General features: G+C 37.6%; 2 protein-coding genes across 10 annotated transcripts in view; one reads left to right on the forward strand and one right to left on the reverse strand.

Moving 5' to 3' along the window:
- Positions 1 to 4,034: 4,034 nt before the first annotated feature.
- Positions 4,035 to 24,324, reverse strand: WDR12 (WD repeat domain 12). Of its 2 annotated transcripts, XM_004764193.3 has the most exons (14): positions 24,218 to 24,324; positions 23,552 to 23,637; positions 18,748 to 18,842; positions 14,958 to 15,052; positions 14,036 to 14,142; positions 13,020 to 13,135; positions 12,449 to 12,603; positions 11,085 to 11,130; positions 9,329 to 9,414; positions 8,116 to 8,256; positions 7,909 to 8,014; positions 7,615 to 7,747; positions 5,390 to 5,462; positions 4,035 to 4,610 (listed from the first exon to the last, which is right to left on the reverse strand). In XM_004764193.3, the coding sequence occupies exons 2-14, from the start codon at positions 23,590 to 23,592 to the stop codon at positions 4,533 to 4,535; spliced, it is 1,272 nt and encodes a 423-aa protein (XP_004764250.1). In that variant the 5' UTR covers positions 23,593 to 23,637; positions 24,218 to 24,324; the 3' UTR covers positions 4,035 to 4,532. The 2 variants fall into 2 exon arrangements, with proteins under 2 accessions (XP_004764250.1, XP_004764249.1); XM_004764192.3 differs by lacking the exon at positions 24,218 to 24,324 and having other exon boundaries at positions 23,552 to 24,167.
- Positions 24,321 to 26,057, forward strand: part of CARF (calcium responsive transcription factor) — an 87,702-nt gene continuing 85,965 nt past the window's right edge. For 7 of the 8 annotated variants that reach the window (XR_006606351.1, XR_001181465.2, XR_006606350.1 and 4 more), the window contains exon 1: positions 24,321 to 24,431. The gene's annotated coding sequence lies outside the window, so the exon portion shown is untranslated. The remainder of the gene's footprint in view (positions 24,432 to 26,057) is intronic. The other variant, XM_004764186.3, reaches the window with a different exon arrangement.

A 26,057-nucleotide genomic window follows, 5' to 3' on the forward strand; every position in this document is an offset into this window, starting at 1 on the left:
TATATATGCAGTAGTTAAGAGCTTGTGCACTAAACTCCGATACATCCAAATTCAAATCCTGACTTATTTACTAGCCACATGAAATCTGGTCAAGTAACTTGACCCCTCTAACACATATATTCCTCCTTTAAAATAAAGATCACGTCGTCATTTTAATGTCAAAGGATTGCTATGGCAGGATACAGATGGATTTGGGTGTTTTTTTGGTTTTTGTTTGTTTACCATTTTAATAGACACTGCCAGAAAATAATTTACTTCTTCAGATCTGTGAATATCAGTGGATATTGTAACAAAGATAGCCTACCTAACCCTATTAAGCAACTCCCCTCAAAATCCCAAGTTACATTAAAGACCTATCTAAAAAGTTTAAAATCAAAACCATAAGAAACTGGGACTCCTGGGTGGGTCATTTGCTTAAGTGTCTGCATTCGGCTCAGGTCCTGATCCTGGGATCAGGTCCTGCATCCAGCTCCCTTCCCTGCTCAGTGGGGAGCCTGCTTCACCCTCTGCCTGCTGCTCTCCCTGCTTGTGCTCTCTAACAAATAAATAAAATCTTAAAAAAAAAAAAAAAAAACAGAAGAAACAGCAAGTATTGGCAAGGATGTGGAGAAAAAGGAACCCTCTGCACTGTTAGTGGGAATGCAAACTTGTGCAGTTACTGTGGAAATGTTATATGGTATGGAGGTCCCTCAAAAAGTTCAAAATAGAACTACCCTAAAATTCAGTAATCACACTAGTGGCATTTACTCCTAAAATACAAAAACCCTAATTCAAAGGGATACATGCACCCCTCTTTGTTGCAGCATTATTTACAACAGCCAAACTACGGAAACAGCCCAAGTGTGCATCAATAGATAAACCAAAAAAGACGATGTGGCATATATACACACAATGGATTACTCAGCTGCAAAAAATGAAATCTCACCATTTGCAATGACATGGACAGAAACAGAGAATAATGTTAAGTGAAGTAAGTCAGAGAAAGACAAGTACTATGTGATTTCACTCATGTGAATTTAAGAACACAACAAAGAGAAAAGACAAACCAAGAAACAGCCTTGTAACTTTACAGAACAAACTGACAGTTACCAGAGGTAAAGTGGATGAGGGGTATGAGAAATAGGTGATAGGGATTAAGGAGCACACTTGCTGTGATGAGCCCTGGGTGACCTAAGGAATCGCCCAATCACTGTATTATTCAAGAGAAACTAATATCACACATTATGTTAACTATATCAGCATTTAAATGAATCTTAAAGGGGCACCTGGGTAGCTCAGTGGGTTAAAGCCATGATCCCAGAGTCCTGGGATGGAGTCCTGCATGGCAGGGGTGTGGGGGTGTGTGTCTGCTCAGCAGGGAGCCTGCTTCCTCCTCTCTGCCTACTTGTGATCTCTGTCAAATAAATTTTTAAAAACTCTTTAAATGAATCTTAAAAAGGAAAAAAGATGAATTTAGCTTATGTAACAAAATGCTAATTAACAGGTTTTTTTAATAGCTCAAACCCCCATCCTATACCTCTTCTTAGTATGTTTGATACTAGAAGTCTATGGTAGTCTAAAATTCTCAGTATTAAAGTAAATTAAAGTTCCTTTTATTAGCAGTTTCTCATTAGCAAAATTTGATTTTACCTTTTGAAACCTGATTCCAATTAGTGGCTTTTTAAGTAAAATAAATAATTGAATATTGCTTGCATATGCAGAGTCTCAAATGTTATTTTTTTCCTTTTTTTAAGGGAAGTATAAAGATTATTTCTCCTTATATTTGTTTTATATAAGCAAATGATTTTTCAAGATTAGAACACAGCAGAACTTTTGTGAAAAGTCTTTTTTTCCCCTAAAGATTTTATTTATTTGACAGACAGTGAGAGAGGGAACACAAACATGGCGAGTGGAAGAGGGAGAAGCAGGCTTCCCACCAAGCAGGGAGCTGGATGTGGGACTCGATCCCAGGACCCTGGAATCATGACCTGAGCCAAAGGCAGATGCTTAATGACTGAGCCACCCAGGCGCCCTTGTGAAAAGATTTTAATGTTATAATCAGAAATTCCCAGATAGTATTTGGTTTGCAGGGTTGTTTGTTCAATTATGCAATTATGTGTATATAAATGTAAACTTTCATTTGTTCTTTTTCCGATAATGACAGGAAGCACTTTGATATATTATTATGCATCAATGACAACAGTTTCAAAATGGCCAATCGAAATTCAAAGGACAAAGCAAATACTGGTCATCTATTCATAGAAAACCTATTATGTTTTGTCTGCACTCTACGTAGAATTAAAAATCTTACGTAACTCAAGTTTCTACCCTAATACTCTCTAGGTAATTGTCACAGTCAGGTGACAAAGAGTTTCTTAAAACTTTGCTTGATGAGGTAAGAGCAAGTATCAACATGTTTAGGAATGTCAAAATTTATGGCAAAGATGGCATGAATAAACTTGTACCAGTCAGCGGGTCCTGAGTACTGCACTGCCATGTTCCTAACTCTGCCCAGTGCTAGGAAAGTAGCCACACTCATTTCTCCACAAGAATCTCAGGAACAGATAAGTCTATGTAAAGCCCTCGTCTCTGGTGTAACTAAAAAAGAGGAAAGTGAACCACAGAAAGGGGTGGGGGATTCCTACTTTTGAGGAAAAGGTGGAGTATGGAGGTAGGACAGCAATATGTTGTAAGAGCACGGAGTCTTCTAGGCTTCAGTTGGCCTCTCATATTTTTCCTGTTTGAGGAGAAAGATCTGAGTTATCTGAGTTATACAAGAGAAACTTGGCAGAGATTGATCCCAGACACTTGATCACTAATGCTCCACCCATCATCCCAAGGGAGAATGCATGAACCATGAATTTATCCTCCTTGCAATCAGGATTGAGAAGTAAGTGAGGGACCGATACTTGACCAATACCACTTCCTTCTTTGTCTACTACATCTAATAAGTAAGCCTCTTGACCTTTGCTTCAGCTACCTAGTATATGCATACAACTGAAAAGCCCAGACTGGGTGAGTCAAGAAAAACATTTAGGTAACTCTGACAAAGGGTCATTCAGAGAACATTCAAAACAAGAATATAAATTCTTCTTTGTCCTATAAAACTTACACTTCCAGACACTACAGATATGATGAAATTTATACCAATCGGCACTAAGTGAGAAAAACACACTGGTATATTTTCTTGCTAACTTGATATTCACTTTTTTGTTTGTTTGTTTGTTTTTAAGATTTACTGGAGAGAGAGCAAAAGAGGGAGAGAAAGCACCAAGGGAGAGGGAAAAACAGACTCTCTGCTAAGCAGAGAGCCTGATGCAGGGCTTTATCCCAGGACCCCTTGATCATGACCTGACACTTAATCTACTGAGCTACCCAGGCACCCCTGGTTTTTTGGCATTTCTTTTAAGAAATGATATAATAACTATGGCTCTAGCTCTTATGTGAAGATGAGGATCATATCCTAAGGATAGACGGAGCCTGGGTCCCTAAAAGTGTGGAAGGAAACCATTCTCCCAGCCTTGGTCTGCCTCTGGATTTCATCTTAGAGGAGAACTAAACTCCTAACTGGCTTAATCCACTGTTAATTTGGCTCTCAATTGTAGCCAAGTATATGTATTACTTCCTGGACCTCTGTGATAGGAACATTTTATGAGATACACTGCATTACAGTCTGTAATGAGACCAACCTTATTCTCCATATATTAGAGGCTGAAGTGCTCTGCTTGAGGAATACCAATCCATTAAAGATGGAAGTCACACTTTAAGAAGATACTTACTTTAAATATTTGGTATATAACATATTCATTAAGATAAATGCTAATGATATAAAATTTATAGAATGTTTATTATCTAATACTGACTGGAAGGTTTTGTCTAAAAATTCTATTCTATACAAGGAAAGGCTGGGAGAAAGATTCCTGGTTACCATGAAATCTGTATGCAATTTCTAAAGGATTCTAACATATCTTTAATACAAAGGATTCTAATAAGTCTTTAATAGATATCTAACATATCTTTAATACTTCACTTAAAATATGTCAACAAACTCTTAATTGGCAGCATCTACATGTTTTAATGTTCTGAATACCCACAAAGTCTTATTATAGTTAGACATCACTTATCTTACCTAAAACAAATTGTATTTCTAATTTTTTCTCTATTAGAATTTATTAGTTTCCTTAAGATCCTTTTTTTAAACAGCTAACATTGGAAAACTTAAGTTTCCCAACAGAAATAAAATCTCTATTTCACTGGAAAATTACTCTATTTTTAATATAAGTTTTTACAGCATTTCAAAAGCAAATGTTACTTCAAAGCAATGCCTGTGAAAGGAACTCTGTTTAGCTTCAAGAGTTAATGGCAGAGAGGGCAGGTCACGTTTTATATTTTAACAACACAAACTATTGTATAATAAATACAAAATAAAAAGGGTGAAAACATTGTATAAACTTAAAGAGGCTGCTTTCTGAACCATCACTGATGTAATATGGGGCTTCTTGATCAATTTCATTTACAGAAACAATCTCTGTAGTCAAATTTATCATTCACGTTCATGCCCCCACATGAGAAGTAGTAGGTGAATATCTGTAGGAATACAGTTTATTGTCTGCTCCTCCACTCAGAAGTAACTGTGTAAAGGAAGAGAAAAAAATATGTAAGTAAACATAATTATTTCATATGATAGTTAAACATAAATACTGATGATTCTGATTACAGAAGGAATAATTTAGAGTAATACTTAAATGGACCACTTACATCAATTTTCACTACCATATTATAATACACTATATAAAAACTTTAAAAGTGATCATTTAAATTCGGTTGAGGCATGATATGCTATTGTACTTCCTATGAGGTATTTGTTAAGAAAGGTAATAAAATTTAAAAGTTTTAGGGGTGATATAGTTTTATCTATTTAAGAAAATAAAGTTTTATAGGAGAGTATCTTAATTGTTTGCAGGTAAATGGATATCATAACTTATTCAAGCAGCCCTAGGACCTGTATTTGGAAAGAATTCTTCAACAATAACAGCTAATATATTTATATATAAAAATGAGTGAACTGTAATTCTTTAAGCACATTTTATAGTCTAGACTTACTCTGCAAGATTTTTTTGAAGTGAGAAATACTTAGAACTAATTGGTTTAATGGAGCAAATTTATGGACTTAAAACATTTCATTAAAATACTTGAGAAAAAAACTGCTTCAAAACTTTCAAATTTTATTTACTAATTATTAAGAACAGATTTGTTTCTTCTTTGAGATGTGAGATTTTTACAAATAATATTAAGGGAAACTTAGAATACAGAATTATAATTATCAGCCACATTGAAATTAGTAACTGCTTAAATACACACACCAGATTCTCTATTTTTCCTCTTTACCAAATAACTAGTAAGTTCTTACCCCTGTGTCTGTCCAGTCTACACTCAGAACTTTGTCTTCATGAGCAGCCAGATCATAGAGAGGAGCCTTACAACTAAAAGATCAAAGTACTACCATGTTATATGCATTTTACAACATTAAAAAACATTTATGACTAATTGCAATTTTTTCTGAAAACTTTACAGACTATATCATCCTTGCCCCAATAACCAGTTAATCCTAAGATCCTGAGTATTTACTTGACCATCTCTCCTGATTTTCCCCTATCATTAGCAGAATACAGAGATTTATTACAACAAATATTCAGGAAAAATGCTATTATTTATAAATACTTATTCATAATCAGACATTTTCACACTTCCTTGATTAATTTTCTTTTATCCTCAAATCATGGCTTTATATATCCTTTGTCCATCCATATATATGCTGATAACTCTCAAGTTTATATCTTTAGCCCAAACTTCTGCCCTGATTTTGATATGCATATCCAATGCCCATCATCCGTATGTCTTATGGGTACTATAAATTTAATAAAACAACCAAAACTCTGTATTTTTCCCTCATAAACTTGTTTCTTTACTCTTTTCCATCACAGTAAGTTGCATTAGTAATGACCCAATTGCTCAGGCAGAAAATAATGGACATTATCCCTTGATTCCTATTTCCATAGTCTGTCCATGAGCCAATCCTGCCAAAGAGCTGTCTTTAAAATATACCTAGAATCCAACCTAGAACCCCTCTGCTTCCATTCTTCCAACCTCTTTAGAGCACCCACAAAGCCTTCCACATTATACTTAGAATGGACCTCAAATTCCTTACCATGGCCATAGGGCCCTGCTCAGTACAACCACTACCTGCTTCATCTCCTGCCACTCTTCTTGCTTACGCCATCCCATCAACACTGGCCCTCTGGCTATTTTCCCAACATGCCAAAATGTTCCACACTTTTTTGGGAAGGTTTTTATTTATTTATTTGACAGAGAGAGACACAGTGAGAGAGGGCACGTAAGCAGGGGGAGTGGGAGAAGGAGAGCAGGCTTCCTGCTGAACAGGGAGCCCGATGAGAGGCTCGATTCCACAACCCTGGGATCATGATCTGAGCCGAAGGCAAACACTTAACAATGCCACCCAGGCACCCCAAGATTTTCCATACCTTATCTGGTATTCCCTCTAACCATGATTTGTGGCTGACTATTGCCTTCCCATTGTTCAGTTCACCGGAAAATAACTTTCAAGAAGAGCCCATTCCTAAATTTTCTTCAAAGCACTTACTACTATTAACAGAAACCATATGCTAACTGCAACATAAAGTATCCAACTAAAATTCAATGTAAACAGCCTTATAGATGTTAACAAATCATGCAGCACAAGGTAGTGTAAGGATGTCAGAATACTGATTTAGGCAAACAACAAACATGTATTTGATTACTGTCTCTCCATTCTACTTCTAAAAATATGTAAGTAAACTGTGTATGCATTTCATTGAGGGTACTCTCTCTCTCTCTGTATGTAACAGTATCAAAAAAGAAACTAAAGTCTACTTATCTTTTAAATTATGTATTTTTTACCTAATTTTCTATTACCATATGATTTATTATTTGATTATAGTTTCATTTATTCAGAGACCACTGGCCTTCTATATCATATTTATATTAAGGTTCAAGATAATCTTTTTCAGGGATACCTGGGTGGCTCAGTGGGTTAAGCCTCTCCTTTGGGCTCAGGTCATATCTCAGGGTCCTGGGCTCAAGCCCCACATCGAGCTCTCTGCTCAGTGGGAAGCCTGCTTCCTCCCTCTCTCTATGCCTGCCTCTCTGCCAAATAAATAAATAAAATCTTTAAAAATAAGATAATCTTTTTCAGAATGCAAAAAATAACCTATCAACATGAAGAAAATCCCTTTGAGGGGCACCTGGGTGGCTCAGTTGTTAAGCATCTGCCTTCGGCTCGGGTCCCAGGGTCCTGGGATTGAGTCCCATGTTGGGCTCCCCGCTCGGCTAAGTCTGCTTCTCCCTCTCCCACTCCCCTGCTTCTGATCCCTCTGTCTCTGTCTCTCAAGTAAATAAAAATCCCTTTGACCCTGGCTTTTCTTTCTGATACCAATATTTATCAACTCAGGTTATATAACCAAAAACCTTTCTTTTACCCTTCTGCTTCTGGATAATCTTTTCAGCATTCATTTCATTTTCTCTGTATATAATAGGTAATCAATGTTATTTTCTTTGTAGATTATAAATAGGATTTACCTTCTTGTATCCCACAGTTTGACAATGTTATCTAAAGAACCTGAAATCAGCTGCTGCTCATGGGTAGGAGACCACTTTAATGATGTGACCCAGCCTGTATGTGAGGTTAGGGACAGCGACACCAAAGAACCATCTGAACAAAATAAAAAAGATAATAATTATTGAATTTTAGAAGAGAAGTAGGCAGAACCCAAAACAATGTTTGTAGAAATTTATCTTTTCATGCACATCTCTAGTGTGAGGAGAAACATGTTATTTACACATATTTCTCCACCAGTGATTTACAGAACTTACCTTTAGTTCGAGGATCCCACAGTCTGATATGCCTATCTGTGCTTCCAGATGCTAAACGTTTACAAAGTGGAGAATAGGATATACAATTAAACACTTTATTTCCTGTCTGAAAAACAAAGAGGAAAGAACATTTAACCATGGTGGGCTAGAAATAACCATCTTTAGAAGCTCAAAGTTTAACAGAGAATCACTGAATTTATGTCTTACCAAAGTTGACTTAAGACTGCCAGACTCTACATCCCACACCCTAATTGTGTGGTCCCAAGATGCACTGCAGATTTCTTCAGCATCTGACCACAGAACTGAAGAAATTGCTTCCTTATGGCCAGAGAGGGTCACTATGGGAGTCTAGAAATAAGATACCCAAAAGGAAAATCATTTTCAGTTTAGAATAATTGAAACAACAATAGGAGTTATTTACTTGTGAAGCCCATATGCCCGATGCTTTAGCTTTCATATCCTGCCTTATTTCTTCTTTACGACAATCCTCCAAAACAGGTACGTGTTTTGTTTTTTTAAGATTTTATTTATTTATTTGACAGAGAGAGATCACAAGTAGGCAGAGAGGCAGGCAGAGAGAGAGGAGGAAGGAGGCTCCCTGTTGAGCAGAGAGCCCGATGCGGGCCTTGATCCCAGAACCCTGGGATCATGGCCTGAGGGGAAGGCAGGGGCTTTAACCCACTGCGCCACCCAGACGCCCCCAGGTACGTGTTTTTATTTTATAGGTGAAGACACTGAAGTGGAGAAAGAGAACTTGCTCAAGGTCATACAGCTTATACATGGCGGATTTAAGTTTGAACCCAAATATTACTCCCAAATTTGTGGTCCTTCCTCTATATCCTGATGCTTTCTCAACTGTTCTGCTTTTTACTTTGAAAAGTTTAATATTAACCCTAACTTAATTCTCTCATATGGACATGTCATATGTAGAAGTCAGCTGAAAAGCTCTGGGGTCAGAGAGATCTATGTTTGAGTCAAGGTGCTGCCATTTTTTCCCTCACTCCTCCAAGTAAATGAATCTCAAGAGGTTATTCTCACCCTTTCCTCAATACCTATTGTCCACTCTTTAAATAATGCTCATGGTTCATTTATTAGTACTCCAAAATCTCTAATGTTTTTCTCAAATTAAAATCCCCAAACTAGGTGCAATGTCTATCTTAAATATAAGGAACAAATGAAGGAGAGGGGAAAGATTTCTGAAAAGGGAGACCGAATCTACTTCTATAACTCTGTTATATTTAACCTCCTTAAATATTATCATCTCATCTGTAATGTAAGGGGCTTATATCAGAGATCAGCAGTTTCTCATAAAGATCGAGAGAGTATTTTAGCCTCTCTAGTCTCTGTTGTATGTTCTTTGTTTTTTAAACCCCTTAAAAATATAAAAATCACTCTTAGCTCTTAGTGCAAAAATACTTACCCTCGTTAGTCCCAACTGCTCTGTTTTCTGTTTCTTTCTTGGTCGATTTGTGGATTCCTCCATTTCATCTTCTTCATCTGTAGGAACTGTATCACAGAGAATTAGATTTGATATGTGAAAAATTTATGGTAAATATTAATTGCAACATTTGATTGATTGATTGACTGTAACCCCTACACCCAACATGGGGCTTGAACTCATGATCCTAAGATCAAGAGTTGGATGCTCTACCACCTTACCCAGCCAGGCACTCCCTGATTATCAATAGTCTTAAAAGATTTCTTATTTTTCTGGGTATATGTTTTCTCCGTGTTATCTCAACTGGTTAGGGAATGGATATTCCTCTTTATTCTGGTTAATAGAAGTTTATATGTAAAAACAATACCCGGGTTAGGTTATCAATCTTCCAAAAGGAGAAAGCAAAAAACAGAGTACACTAAAATCCTAAAGTCTAACCAGTTTGATATTTTGCTATGTCTTTAAGATCATCTTTATGATTATTCACTTTACCATATCTATGAAATACTGCTTACTATTAGTTGTAGGATAGTTTGCTCAAATTGCATTTGTTTTATGAAGGAATGGCAAGGTTAAACAAACACATTAAAATGAGATACAATCCAGTCATGTTTATTTTTCATGACTATTTCACTTTCCTAACAATGAATTAAAAGTATTTCAGACAGTAAAATATTTCATGAAAGGAAAAATTATCCTAATAACTTTCTGCCTCAAAACTGTTTGCTTTAAGGGGCGCCTGGGCGGCTCAGTCCGTTAAGTGTTCAACTCCTGATTTTGGATCAGGTCACGATCTCAGAGCTTCAGGATCCGCACCTGCCAGGAAGTCTGCTTGAGATTCTCTCTCTCTCCCCCTTTGCCCTGGCCCTCATTACTGCACACTGTCTCTCTCTTTCTAAAATAAACCTTAAAAAAAAAAAAAAGAAAAGAAAAGAAACTGTTTTCTTTAAGCATTACTGGGAAATCTTCTGAAATGATATCTATATTTCCCGCCACCTTATACCGCTCAAGCTTTTCTTGATTCCCCCAACTCTACTTTGTGAACTGTATTTAGGGTATTGAACCGTAATACAGAGATTCCCTCAGAAGTAACAGCGATTTTGCTCTGTTTACCTGTTTAAATAATTCTAGACTATTAGTTCTTTTTCATTTAAATATCTGTGGGTCTTCCCCTTTTTTCCTCCTCACTATTGTCAAGGCACCTTCCTCTAAGACTCCTCCCTCCTCCAACTCTTTCTCCTCTAATTGTTCCTTCTACGTTTCCAAAGTTAAAAAATTAAGTTTGGTAAAACTGCATTCAAATTTTTTTTTTTTTAAGTATAACCAGAAAAAAAAAAAATTTTTTTTAAGTAAATCAGCTTAACTTTCTTAAAAGCTTACATTTCTTAAAAGAAATTTCTCTAATATTGGAGTGTATCAAAATGACTCAGAAGGTATTTCAATTGCCAGGTTCCAGAATATGAGAACTCTGAGAACTAAGGCAGTTATGTCCTACTGTATCAATTGTGTTGTTGGTTACTTGCAGCAATTCAGTGACTTGGTTCAGTAAATCAGAGGGTGGTAGACAGAAACACATTTTTAAATGTGTTTAAAGAAGTATATTAATTTTTCTCTACATGCTCCTTTATCTGTATCCTCAAAAGCTCGGGTCCATTTTTATGGAAAAATCTGTGTTAAATAGTCTTTCACTGAAATTCCTGAAACTCCATTAACAAGTCAAAGTACAACAAGTATTTACCTGTAGACCAGATCTTTAGCATCTTATCCCAGGAGCCACTGCAAAACTAAAAAGATATATATAAAGAGAAAAAGAGTATGTAACATAATTTACCATATTTTTTGCCTTCTTTTTCTAACTTAAAACCTTTACTTTGTTCTTAAATCCTTTACTATTACGGTATCATCTACACTGATGATAGGAGGCTTCCTAGTCTCCTGAAAGTTGTATCCTAAATCTCTTGGCAACGGAAGGAGCTACCGTTGTTACATGGCCCTGCACCTGGGCTATGGTGCTAAGACTGAGGTGGGCAGCTGGTCTACACTGTGCACACATGTCCCTTCTTCCTTTGGGACCTTTTTTGGAGAACTTGTGTTCCAGAGAGTTGAAGTTAGTCTTTTTTCAGGGACAGATGGTATAGGATGTAAAACCTAGGAATACTGAAAGCCAGGTTTTACTGCCACATGGAAAAAGCCAGTTAGAGGTGAAAGAGAATAAAGTCAGCTTAGAGAGATGGGGTTGGGGCGGGGAATAGTGGCCACATTCAAGCTCAACTCTTTGGTTCCTAAGACCCAAATGCTGGTGATGTGATTGTTCACTTCTTCATGGACTTCACAATCTTTTAAGCTGAAAAATGTTCAAGATGAGTTTCTATCCCTTATGGCCAAGAGATAGGATATGACTAATTCATTTAGGTTTTGACTTGACAATATGTAAACCTCATTTATGGCTCAATATGAATAATCATAAATCTTCACCTCTGAATGCATGAAATGTCTTCTGTTATGCTAACTAGCAAAGAAACACCGAAGAAACATTCCCTAATCCAAAATTTTCAATGTGCTTTAGGGAACTTTCAAATGGCAAGAGAATCTGTAACCCTTCCGAAGTCATACAGTGTTGTACTCAGGCTTGTTTCCTTTTAACTAACTTGGACCATTTTGTCAGGATAAAGTAAATCAGCAATACTAGTAAAACCACCTCTATTAACACTAACCTTAATGTACACTAAGGCTTAGATGATCAACTAGACATTTTCAATTGATGACAGTACTGAGAAGCACTGAAGACTGAAAGTGTCAATCACTGTGATTAAAGAATGTCACACCCCTTGTTTACCTGATTTCATAAAATTTCTGCCGTTTACATAAAGTCTAAACTAGAGAAACCCAGACTGAGGAAGTAAATATATCTCTTCTTTTAAGATTATTTACTTTGGGTTCAAAATCATATTTGCTAATTATCAACTATTATGAAAGTAGGACTATCACAATGAATACATGAAGAAAAAAATTTTTGAGTAAGAAGCTCAAACTTTAATTCAACAGTACTAGTACTAGTAGTAGTACAACTAGTACAACTAGTACAACACACTAGCTACTTACTTTACTTCCCGTGCTATCAACAGCTATAGAGTCCACACTTCCGGCATGACCTCTGCAGCAGTGCAGGGCTTTCACCTTGTTTCTCTCCACATTCCACTCCCATAAGAGAATCGTCTGATCCATAGAGGCACTCAGTAGTAGGCAAGACAAACTATCTGAAGAGAGGAGAAGAGAAGAATAAGAACAAATTAGTACAAAATTTTAAAATACATTGTGTTCTGAAACTGAAGAATCAAATTTTTTTGTTCTTGAGAAAGACATTAGCCATCTTAGAAAAAGAAGTAACATGGTATAAAAGGATGATCCTTCAAAAATACTATAAAATAGGAGTTTAACACAGTATTAACTTGAAAGTATATTTTATCTGTTGTACGTAGGGATTTAACTCTACCACTTACAGATTTTCTTACATAATCTTTTTCTTCTTGAACATTTTATTTTTGAAAGGCCTCACAAAAACTGAGGCATTGAGGCACTTCCAACACCATCTCCATTCTGCCCCAGCACTGAAAATGGCTTATTTCCAATTTCCTATGCAGGATTCCTTTCAGTTTAGGCAAAGAGTCCTAACCTTTTTTCACCCAGGCCACATCTTTTACAACGTCTGTATGTCCCACAATTGTCATTATTGACTTTCCTTCCAAGGACCAGATCCGAGAAGTCTTATCATAAGAACCAGTTAAGATCCTATGAAGAGAAAAAAAAAAACATAAAATACAAAAAGCAGCTTTTTCAAAACCTGCAATCAAGTATATTTCTAAAGTAATGACAAAGTAAACCTTCAGGATTATACTTAATTTTTTTTTTTTAGCATGAAGACTAAGATTTCAAAACACACCCAAATAGATTAGAAGAGGTTATGTTTGACTTTTCATGACCTCCTAAAAATAAAAATGTAACTGAAAAATCCTAGATTTCATTTTCATTACTGTTGTCAACACTATAACTCCCAGGGAACTTACTTATAAAGCCTAACAGTCCTTTGTACTTAACCAGTGAAAACTTTTTAATAGAAAAACAGCAAAATCACCTAAAGTAAAAGTAAAACCAGTAAAAAAAATTACTTGGGAAACAACTCCAGGAAGATATTCTTTGAAGGAAGGAAGCTTGTACTATGATTCACTCACTAAGATGCTTTTCTACAAGTATGGCCAGTGAGGGTTTGCCATGTATACCTGCTCGAATCTAGTCTGCCTTTGTTAGTCCCAAAATAACATGATCTGCATCTTCATGGTAACAGCCTAGGAGATTTGTGGCTATAAAAGTTCTTTTCTCCTCTGTGAAACAAATTATATCTTTGGTCTAATAAGCAACACACTGAAATAAAACAAATACCCTAAGACACTTGTCTTACCCAATATACTGACAAATGTCAATACAACATCTTGAGACAGAACAGAAAACCTATTAATAGATATGTTTCTTCTTAAATAAAGTGAAGGAGAGATCTTCACCATGGTCATCAAGACATATATCACAAAATTACTTTTACAAAGAACACAGTCAATCGGAGAAGAATATTCACACAGTACACTTAAAAAGACTGCAGGAGGTGGCATGGACAGAAGAACATTCATACGGCAGTACCATTCCTCTGCCCCTTGGATGGAACTGATCCAGTCATCATGGAACATGCATTGCTCTGGCTGGGGAGCAGTGTACTTCTCCACATATTCCAGTTCCACAACCTCTTCCTAGACACAGAGAAATAAACAGAAATCAATCGGGCAGTACAGTTTTAAAATTGTACACTATTAACAGGTCTCCTTCATGTCAGTCCCCAAATAACTCCAAAAATTTGGAGCCATGTGAAGGTGAAAAACTTCATCTGACCTAAAAGTACTATTAAAAACATTAATGACCTTGGAAAATTTATGCCAAAGGTGCAGGGTAGGTGGAGGGGAGACTATAAGAAACTTTCAAAAATAAAATCAAAATCATAAAAGCATCCTGTTTAATGAGGATGACGGGAAAGTTCTGGATATGGACAGTAGTGATGCATGCATATTACTATGAATGTATATAATGCCACTGAATTATACACTTAAAGATGGTTAAAATGATAAATTGTAATTTTATCACAGTTCTAAAACCTGCCTAAAAGTATAAAAGCAATTATAAATTATAAAAGCAATAGTAAGGGAACTTTAAAAATTAGAGGAAGGGGGAACCACTCTAAATTCCAATAACCTAACCCGTAGTTTTTATATGTACACAATCATTTTGTACAACTTTATTAGCAGTAAACATATATTTGCTATTCCCTTTCTTGACAATTCTTCCATAAATACGAAAGTTCCTTCCCATATTGGTTCACCTGCATTTCCTAATACACCTTCAGATGAGGGGATTTCAAAACTGAATACAGAAAAACTAAAGTTCAAATTTCTAGAAAAAAACAATAATCAAAAAAATTTGGGGTTGCTAAAGACACAGGTGATTCTAAAAGCTTTCCACATTATCTGAAAACACTGGACATAAAATACAGCAGGTAAACATTTGAACTTACTGAGGAGATGTTTTCCAGTTCCATGTGTTTGAGCAAAGGCATTCGCAGAAACTGACCCTTGATAAGGAAATCGAACTCCACATGTTTGTGGAACTCTAAAGAAAATGCATAACAAAATGATCACTCTTAGAACCTGAAGTAACATCAGCAGAGGTATATTAGAAACCCCCAAATAAACAGGTACCTTTTATCCCAGTGTGGCCTGGGAGTGTCTCCAGAATTTCTCTATGGCATAACTGGGCCATGTATTCCAGTATGCGATGTGATTTTTAAGAACAGAGTACTTTCTTCTGTCGGTATAATTTTTTATCGGTGGTGTTGGTATAATTATCTCTATTTAAAAAACCTTTTTATTCTATGGATAATTCCAAATATATACAAAAGTAGGAATAACATTATGAAACCTCATCTCTATCACATATGATGACAATTACCAACTCATGGGCTTCATCTATATACCTCATTCCACTCCTCTGATTTATTTTAAAATCAAACCCTTGCAATGCTATAATTTTATCTGTAAATGCTTTAGTTCGTATTTCTAAAATATAAGGACTTAAAAAGATAGTGGCAATGTTAAAAAATTTAATCATTATTCCTCTTAATATTAAATAGCCAATGTTCATGCTTCCTGGTTTCATGAATGTCTTTTTACAGTGAGTTCTTTAGAATCAGCATCCAAAGTCCACACATTATATTTGATTAATAGGTCTTATTTAATCTTTAACATTTTTCCCTCCTCCTTTTTATCCCTTGGCATTTATTTGTAAAAGAAACTAGGCCATCTGTCTTCATTCTGGATTTGATTACATCTCCATGGTATCCATTAGCATGTTTCCTCTACCACCTACATGTCCTGTACACTAGGCAGACCTAAACACTTGATTAGATTTCAGGTGTGTTTTTAGGGGGTAAGAATATTTACACATAGTATTATGTGTCTCCTATCGCATCACATCTGGAAGTGTATTATCTTGATCTGTTTCTTTGATGTGAAAAAATCTGTATCTGAGCTCTGATAATGTCCCTCTTATCTCATCCATCATAATATTCTGTCAGTCTTTTAACTAATTAATAGTTTTATCAGTTATTGATAATCACTACCCATTATTTCACTTGGAGTTACAAAATGCTAAAAATTCTTCATTTTTATTGCATTTATTAGCTAGGATATTTCTGAAAAAACTCTTATTGATTATTTGGATTGTTGCTTTTTAAAAATCTGAAATCTGAATCATTTGCATCTTCAACTCAAGAGCAATGACTTTATCACTTAATTTATTAAAAAAGAAACCAATGTTCATTCTACAAATTTAGAAAAATATGCAACTGTTTGGGCAATAACAAACATCCATATATCCATATACTGGTAATGCAAAGCATCTATTGCAAGAATAATTCTTTTTTTCTTTTTTCTTTTTTTTTAAAGAGAGAAAGTGTGAGTTGGTGGGGAGAGGTAGAAGGAGAGAGAATCCCAAGCAGGTTCCACACCCAGCAAGGAGCCCAACACAAGGCTCAATCTCATGACCCTGAGATCATGACCCTAGCTGCAATCAAGAATTAGAGGCTTAGCCAAGTGAGCCACCCAAGCGCCCCTATTAGGAGAATTATTATTATAGTTGAGATATTTTTTTTCAATAAGAATATATGATAGTCAGGCAACTTAGAAGTAACTATGTATCAAAATCTCTATACATCAACAGATGGAAGTAAAGACAAAGACCAATGGGAAATGTTACATGAATAGCTCTGAATGAAAAACAACAGCTTGCTAGTAATGAAAACATTGCAGACCTTGCCACATGCCCCACCAAAAAAAAAAAAAGTTGTTCAAAAACATGTCAGGAATATCTGGCTGCTTGCGTTGGAAGACCATGAGACTTTTGTTCTAGGGGTCATGATTCAAGTCCCACATTGGATGTAGAGATTACTAAAAAAAGAAAAGGAAAACAAAACATCATCTCACACTAAACAAAAAAAATTATGGGACTATTTGAAGATGGAGAAGGGGAAAAAAATCAGGCATTAGTTTATAACTCTCACCTCTCCATTCCTCCAGCTAGGGTAGAATCAAAAGAACACTGAAGTATCAGAAACATCTGTTTACTTCAGTGACGGGGAGTGGGGGGGGGGGGGGGGTTGGGGTACCAGGTGGTGGAGCTGTTGGGCTCCTTGCTGGGTGTAGAGGGCACGGATTGCATGGAGCACTGGGTGTGGTGAAAAAATAATGAATACTGTTATGCTGAAAATAAAAAAAAAAAAAAAAAAAAGAAACATCTGTTTAAAAATATGCTTGCTTTGGGGCGCCTGGGTGGCTCAGTAAGTAGGTTAAGTGTCTGTCTTCAGCTCAGGTCATGATCCTAGAGTCCCAGGATCGAGACCTGCATCAGGTTCCCCCCTCAGCGGGGAGCATGCTTCCTCCTCTGCCTCTCAACCCACTTGTTCTCTCCCTCCCTCAAATAAGTAAATAAAATCTTTAAAAAAATAAAATAAAAACAAAACTTGTCAATGACATCACCATCTGGAAGCAAGAATATTTTTATATTTTTAAAGTTTATTTTATATTTTTAAAGATTTTATTTATTTATTTGGCAGAGATATTGAGAGAGCAAGAGAGCGAGAGAGCATGCACAAGGAGGGGGAGTGGAGAGGGAGGAGCAGGCTCCCTGCTGAGCAGGGAGGTGGAGGTGGGGCTCCATCCCAGGGCTGGATCATGACTGGGGCTGAAGGCAGACATTCAAACAACTGAGCTACCCAGGGGCTCAGACAAGTTTTATTTTTAAAGATCATGCTTTATGTTATTCTCAATTTTTCTGTTTAAATCTTCTATTTTATGTATGATTTCATCAATTTTTTAAAAAGTCTGATTATAGAAAATGTCAAACATAAGCAAAAGAAGAGAGTAATAAACCTTCACATACCTCTCATCCAATTTTAACAATTATTAACCCATGACCAATCTTGTTTCATCAATATTTTTGCATACTTTGTTCATATTAATTTTATGGGCTAATAATTTATTTTCACACAACAGCATATATTTGATATTTATATCTTTTTTTTTCTTAAAATATTTTATTTATTTGACAGACAGAGATCATAAATAGGCAGAGAGGCAGGCAGAGAGAGAGGAAGGGAAGCAGGCTCCCCGGTGAGCAGAGAGCCCAATGCGGAGCTCGATCCCAGGAGCCTGGGATCATGACCTGAGCCGAAGGCAGAGGCTTTAAGCCACTGAGCCACCCAGGCGCCCCTAATATTTACATCTTTTGAATGTTTTACTTGATACCCTTTATAAATCTTTATCCATTAATTTTTCAATGAATTCTAAATACTTGAAAAAATACCAGTACTAATATTGGCATCTGTTATTACACAAAATACTCAAATAGTGATATTGTCATTTTGCTTTGTATAAGTATAGCTCTTAAGTTAAGACCCAAGCACCTAGATGCTTATTCTATGTCTACCCATCCGAGCCCTTCCTAGCACAATCACAATGTCATAACTATTACACTAAAATATTATTCCCAAATCTCAATCACCATATTGCCTTAAAAACAAATTAAACTAAAATAATTTTTTCCAAAAACTTCTATTTCAAAGCACTTGAAAAAGCATCATGCAGCAGGAAAACCCATGTTACAATTTATAACTTTTACCATTACAAAATGCATACAGTATCATAAAATAAGGCCACAAAGGGAGGAAATAAAATAAAAATGTGATATATTTTATAGTGTAGTTTGTGGCACTGCACCCTCTCCTAACTTCTCAAAGCCTTGATACCCACCATTTTTGGCCTCCAGCAATTTATTGATGATGTTACTAAGGTCAGCAATTTCAGAGGCTGCAGGAATTGAGAAGGGAACATCATCTACCGCGTATCTGTAAAAAGGAAATGATACATCAACGTCAAACTACAGATATTTTAACAAGTGTGCATCTATTCATTCAACAAGTATTTAATGGTATCTAATACATGCCAGACATTTTGCTAAATGGAGTTAACAAAAATAAATTAGGACATGATCTCTGTTCTCAGAAAGGGTCAGAGTCTGGTTATCAAAATACAAAAAAGTACACAAGAACTATGTCATAAGTGATATACAGAATGGGAGAACAAAGAAGCTGTAGGTCATTTCAACCAAAGGATAAAAAAACAGGGTATAAAAGAATGCACAAGAAGATCACTCTTAAGTTACATCTGTAAAGTGACTTTGTCAGTAACAGAGGTAGACAGAAGGGGTGCCTAACAGCAGGAAGAGCAGTAACCAATAGCTAACAGTTACTAAACTGCCAACTCAGCCTACTCCACAAAGTGTGATTTTGCTCTAGACAGTGACCAAACGTAAGGTTAAGGAGATGTGCACAGAATGGTTAATCCAGCATGTGAAGTAATTTTTACTTCTTTCTCTAGGCAATGAGGTATCACTGTAGTAGTCCTAATTAAAGAAAAATATCATTGGAATTTTGTTTCATTAGCTCTTCCTGGCAGCACTGTTGAGACTGGATTAGAGGAACACACAACAAGGGTCAAATTACAAAACTATTCTAAGAGAGAATGGGAGAAAATATGTGCAAATCACGTTTCTGATAAAGAACTTTTATCTAGAATATATAAAGTACACTTACAACTCAATAATAAAAAGACAACACAATTTAAAAAACAGGCAAAGAATTAAAATAGACATTTCTCCAAAGAAGATAGACAAATGGCCAACAGGCACATGAAAACGATGCTCCACATCATTATTCATCAAGGAAATGTAAATCTAAACATACAATATCAGTGTGCAGTCACTATAATAACTGTAATAAAAAAGAACGAAGTGTTGGTGAGGAAGTGGTGAAATTCAAACCTTTATTCATTAGTGATGGGAATGTAAAATGGTATAGTTGCTTTGGGAAAACCTGGCAGTTCCTCAAAAAGTTAAACATGAAACTACTATTTAATCCAGCAACTCCACTTCTACATCTATACCCGAGAGAGATGAAAATACATGACCACACAAAATCTTGTACACAGGGGCACCTAGGTGGCTCAGCTGGTTAAGCAACAGACTCTTGGTTACAGCTCAGGTCATTATCTCAGGTCATGAGATCAAGCCCCATGTTAGGCTCCAGGCTTAGCTCAGAGTCTGCTAAAAACTCTCCTTCTTCTGCCCCTCTCCCCTGCTCACTTTCACTCTCCCCTCCCCCAAACAAATAAATCTTTAAAACAAAAACAACAACAAAACCTTGTACACAAAAGTTCACATCACCACTACTCATAATAGCCAAAAAGTGGAAATAATCCAAATGTCCATCAACTTAAAAACTGTAAACAAAATTTGGTATCCCATATCCATATAATGGAATATTGTTTGGCCACAAAAAAGAATGATGGGGCGCCTGGGTGGCTAAGTTGTTAAGCGTCTGCCTCTGACTCAGGTCATGATCCCAGGGTCCTGGGATTGAGCCCCGCGTTGGGCTCCCTGCTCGGCGGGAAGCCTGCTTCTCCCTCTCCCACTCCCCCTGCTTCTGTTCCCTTTCTCGCTGTGTGTATATTTGTCAAATAAATAAATAAATAAAATCTTAAAAGAATGAGTACTGATACATATTACAAAACGGATGAATGTTGTAAACATCATCCTAAGAAAGTGAAAGAAGCCAGTCACAAAAGACTACATATAATTTTTTTTTAAAGATTTTATTTATTTGAGACAGAGTAAGAGCTAGAGGGAGAGACCACGCACACAGGGAGAGAAGCAGAATCCCCAGTGAGCAGGGAGCCTGACATAGGGCTAGATCCCAGACCCCAGGATCATGACCTGAGCCAAAGGCAGTTGCTTAATCTACTGAGCCACCCAGGCACCCCTATATAATCACATTTATACGAAATTCAGAACAGACAAATCCAAAGACAGAAAGTAGATTAGTGGTTGTCAAGGGCTCAGGTTGGAAGGATTAGGGGGTAATAGCTAAAAGGTGGTGAATAATGTTCTAAAATTGTGGTGATGGTTGTATAATTTTGCAAATATTAGACACTTTATTTTTATTTATTGAAGGATTTTATTCACTTACTTAACAGAGAAAGAGAGGGAGAGAGAGAGAGCACAAGCAGGGGGAGCAGCAGAGGGACAGGGAGAAGCAGGCTCTCGACTGAGCAAGAGGCCCAATGTGGGGCTGGATCTCAGGAGTCTGGGATCATGACCTGAGTCAAAGGCAGATGCTTAAGTGACTGAGCCACTCAGGTGCCCCAATATTGGACACTTTAAAGTGTGAATTCTGGGGGTGCCTGGGTGGCTCAGTGGGTTGAGCCTCTGTCTTTGGCTCAGGTCATGATCTCAGGGTCCTGGGATCAAGTCCCGCATCAGGCTCCCTGCTTGGTGGGGAATCTGCTTCCCCCCTTCTCTCTTCCTGAATCTCTGCCTACTTGTTAATCTCTCTCTCTCTCTGTCAAATAAATAAGTAAAACCTTAAAAAAAAAAAAAGTGTGAATTCTGTTGTATGTGAATTACATCTCAAGAAAGTTGTTCTAAGAAAAAAAAGTCTAAAGCATGATTTAAAGCCCTAGTCATGGGAATAGAAAAGTTTCAAAAGATGATAAGGTAGAATCCAGGAGCTCATCAAGATATAATACAATAAATCTTCTCACCACAATGAAGTAGAGAGCTTCAGATCTTGTTAAAATGTAGATTCTCAATCTGAGGTGGAATCTGAGATTCTACTTTTTCTAATGAGCTCCTAAGTGATGCTGATGCTGCTAATCTTCAAACTACACTTTGAATAGTAAGGCTACAGTTATATTTATATGTATTATACCTTAAAAAAATGTAAATAATGATTTAGGTTCTCCAAAAGGTAACAAAACCTAGAATTAAAGTGTTGGGTTTTTCTGGGGGTGCCTGAATGGCTCATTTGGTTGGGCGTTTGATTCCTGGTTTTGGCTCAGGTCATGATCTCATGTGTGGTGAGATCAAACCCTGCATTGGGCTCAACGCTCAGTGGGGAATCTGCTTGGAATTCTCTCCCTCTCCCCTTTTCCCTCTCCCCCGACTTGCACAAAAGCACTCTCTCTCCAAAATAAATAAATAAATCTTAAAAAAGAGAAAACACTCCCAAGAAGTTTTTAGTTTTTCCCTTCGCTTACTATTTGGTCAGAAAAACGAGGGGGAGAAAGTAGCATAATTCATACACACGTTTACGTAAGTCATACACATATATGTAAAAAAAATTACCCCCCCATTTTACTCACCAGAACATACTATGTATAAGAAGCAAGAAGCAAGAACTTAATTTTTAGGTTCTGTTTACCTTTTTGAAGCATTTAAAAACACACACACACAAACGTATATATAATGTTTATCCATTTACCTCAGGGGTTAAAACATAGTGGTCTATTATTTCTTAAACTTCATGTGAATCAATGATTATCTCAATAAGAATTTCAATTAGAAAAAAAATAGTGTTCATGCTATTGTAGACCTTCCTTAAAAAGTATCTAGACCTAGTATAAATACTCATGTGCATTGATAATACAATTTATGTATCCTGTAAGCCAAAATACAAGAGGAGTGAATATGACTTACCCAGTCAACTCATAAAGCTAAAAAGAACCAAAGACATAATCACAATTGAGGTGGAAGTTTTCTAGTTTACCACTGACATTAGCTCGTTAATACAAAAAATATTCATTACATATCATCAGCATGGGAAGAACTTGACAAACATTTGTTGACTCAGTCAATCCAAGACTATAATTCGCAGTCCCCTACCACCAAAAAACTTACACTGTAGCTGAAGAGACACTAAGAAAAAGTAATAGTATAATATACACTGCAAGACTGAATACAATTAGGTTTCAAATGAATGCTACTGACCTAGGGACCATTAGCAAAAATGCTCACACGCACAAACACACACACACACGCACGCACCCATGTGTAAGCATATATATAAATACACAAACCAACTTAATTAATTATATATATATATAAATAAATATATTATTTATTAATTTATTATTTATTAATAATTATTTATTGACTTAATTATATATATAAATAAATAACCAACTTAATTAACTTTACAGTCTTTATCAAAAACCGGTTCTACCAACGCCCTAATCAGAGTTCCACTTTCTAGCCTGATTTAGAAAAGAATCGTGGATCACCTACTTAAGAAAACAAACCTGTGTTTTCAGAAACGGTGAAACACCACTAGCAGGCAGCCTGTAACAATTAGGTCCATTGTGCATTTTAAAAAATTACGTATGTGCATCATTCAGGAAGCAAACCTGAAGCTCTTCAGATCCCTCTACACTCGCAATTCAAATTACCCACAGCCTGAGAAGCCAGGCAAAAAAAAAAAAAAAAAAAAAAAAAGGATCTGTGATCTCAGAGGTCGATCCCGGAGAAATCCTGGCAAGGTAGAGCTTCCGATCGAGTGGGAAACTCACTCAAGACAGGAGTACAGGAAAAAAGGGAGGGGGAAAAAAGCGGGGAGAAATTGAGAGCAAAGACAACTGAGGCTCCACAAAGTCACACGGAAGGAGTTCTAGGTAAGGATCCTAGGGAGGCGAGAGGAGAGGAAAGAAAAGGACGCTTACTTACTTCTTGTTGTCAGTGAAGAAGCGTGTCTGGAGCTGAGCCATGGCGAGGAGAACACACAGACTTGTCTCCAGAAGCTTACAGGCGCTCTGGTCGGTTACAAAAGGAGGCAGCTCAGAATCAGCTCGCACAGGGACGCGAGAAGATGCAGCCTTCCCGGCTTCCGCTTTCCTCCCTCCGGCCTCCACAGCAACCAGACAACCACGAGGCTGCCCCGACCCAGAGAGCCAGCCCACACACATCAACTACCTATTCCTAGATTTAGGACTCATCGATGAGAGAAGCATAGATTTAAAGGCGGCGTGTCCCTAAGTTTTTAAAAATGTATTTCTTTAAATATATTTAGGCCTGTGATCGATTATGGAGATACGGAAAGGCCCGATTCAAACTGCTTCTATCTCTTCTTCATTTTAAGAGGTTGTCCTCAGAACCGATACTTCAAACACAGTTCCTAGAACTACCACTCCCAGAAAGCTGCGCTTCTCAGGCGCCGTGACCACTGGGAATTGTAGTCTTTTGCTATGCTGCCCTCCGGATATCTTATTGGCGTTTAATTTTTCCAGTTCCAGCCAGATATGTATTATATTTCCTCTGCCTTCAACTTTAATTTATGAAAGACTTTACGTCTTTAGTTTCTTACGCATAATCCCAATCATAACCTCACTTTACCGAGCCTTTCGGAGGGTTCTCGCCTCTAGCTCCAGGCTTTAGATCCAGGTGAGAGCCCGGGCTACAAAAAAAAAAAAAAAGAAAGACTCAAAAAGGAAACGAACGACGGTGGCCGATAGTGGTCGAGTCTCCCAGGACTGCGCGGCGCGCTCTCAGAAGGATGCGCCTGCGCATTGTGCTGGTCTCCATGGCAGGGCCTCGGAGCCAAGACGAGGTTGAGTAGACTCGTTTTGAATTTTCTCCCCTCCGCTCCGGCACCTCGTGGACTTCCCTCCTCGCCCTGTAGAGCTCTCGGAAGCGGCGGGACTGGGGGAGTTGGGGGTTTGGCCGAGCTGTCCGCGCCCACGAACGGGACGCTACCTCCCAACCCCCCTTTCTTTCCTCCTGCCTCTTTCTCCCGTCACCTCCCGACCAGCCTGCTCCCTGAGCAACGCTGGCTCCTGCGGTCGTCGGGCCCGGGTGGTGACTTCAGCGCCCCGCCTCGGGGCCTCTTCGGGGCCCCACACGATGAGGCCCACTAACCCCCTCCCGGGACTGCGCCGGGGAGCCTCGGGAAGGCAGGCTGGAGAAGGTGGAGATTAAGTGTCTGGGGAAGGGTTGCTGAGCCCCAGGACACGCCACCGCCGCGGAGAAGGACCCAGACCCCTTGGGCGGGAGCGCCTGGTGTGTGGTCCTTCGCACAGCCAAGAGCCCCGCTTTATAGCTTTTGTGTTTTTTGTTTTGCCTTTTTTTTTTTCCCCTCCCTAGGAGCCCTTTTATATCTTCTGATTAGGAGGGGAAAGGGGTCCTCCCCCACATTCTCCTACGCTGTGGGACTCCCCCCCCCCCCCCCGGTCTTGAAGTTACCTAAAGGCCTATACCTAACTCTAAATGGTCCGGAGAGTTACTCTAATTGAATTTAGTTGTTCGCTGTGGGAGGATGGAGGGAGAGATGCTATCTAGAACTCAAAGTTCCTTTTTTAAGTCTTTCGCCAAAACTGCAAGAGGGGGACTTCAAGAGACAGCAGTTTAGAATCAGGCAAAACTGGATGGCAGAATTTGTGGGCAGAGCGGTATGTGTGCAGGTGAAAACAACTGGAGTTTTCCTTTGCGTTGTTTAAAGATGCGCTGCAATTAAGTGGGCACCTGGTACTGAAATCAACCATAGCCTGTGAGAAAGTATTTAAACAATTGCCAGCGGAAAAATAATATTTTACTGGAAAGCAGTGGTAATGGAAGGAGGATATTTTCAGTTCACTCACCTTTCTACAGTGCGGGCTCTCCAACCTGAATGCCTCAGCAACTTCTTAACCGCCCTGTGCCGCACGTGGGTCACTGTGAGAATTAATTGCCACATAGTAAATGTTAAATTTATCCCCATCATTTTCACTTAGATGTCAGTTTGGCTAGAAGCTTTGCCAGCCTGAACAAATAAGGAAGAATGGCCTCATGGTTAGAGGAATTTCTCTTAGAGAAAAAGAACACCTCTGTACTGAAGTCCTAGGAAAGGAGGAACTGGGGTTGCAAACAACCTGTGGTCATTTAACCATGTGATTCATTGGGAGGGTGAGAATTGTATACCTTAAATAAGTTAGACCACCTGAAACTTGAAACACTTTCTTAACTGAAGTCTTGCTATTTAATTCGTATTTTATGAATTTGGTAGAGGTGGATAGAAATTTGACAGTTTTAAACATTCTCCTTTAATTATAAGTGATTTTTGAGATACAGCAGTAAAATTGCCTGAATTAACATTCATAGAGCCCAAAATAATCTTCAAATAATTAGGTTCTTTTTCAGATAATTTTTTTTACTATTGATAAAATATTATTGGTTAAAATATCTTTGAAAAATGTATAGG

Source organism: Mustela putorius, unplaced genomic scaffold (genome assembly GCF_011764305.1).
Source record: "Mustela putorius furo isolate JIRA1106 unplaced genomic scaffold, ASM1176430v1.1 tig00000275_pilon_pilon_pilon, whole genome shotgun sequence".
In the NCBI taxonomy this organism is placed as follows: domain Eukaryota; kingdom Metazoa; phylum Chordata; class Mammalia; order Carnivora; family Mustelidae; genus Mustela; species Mustela putorius.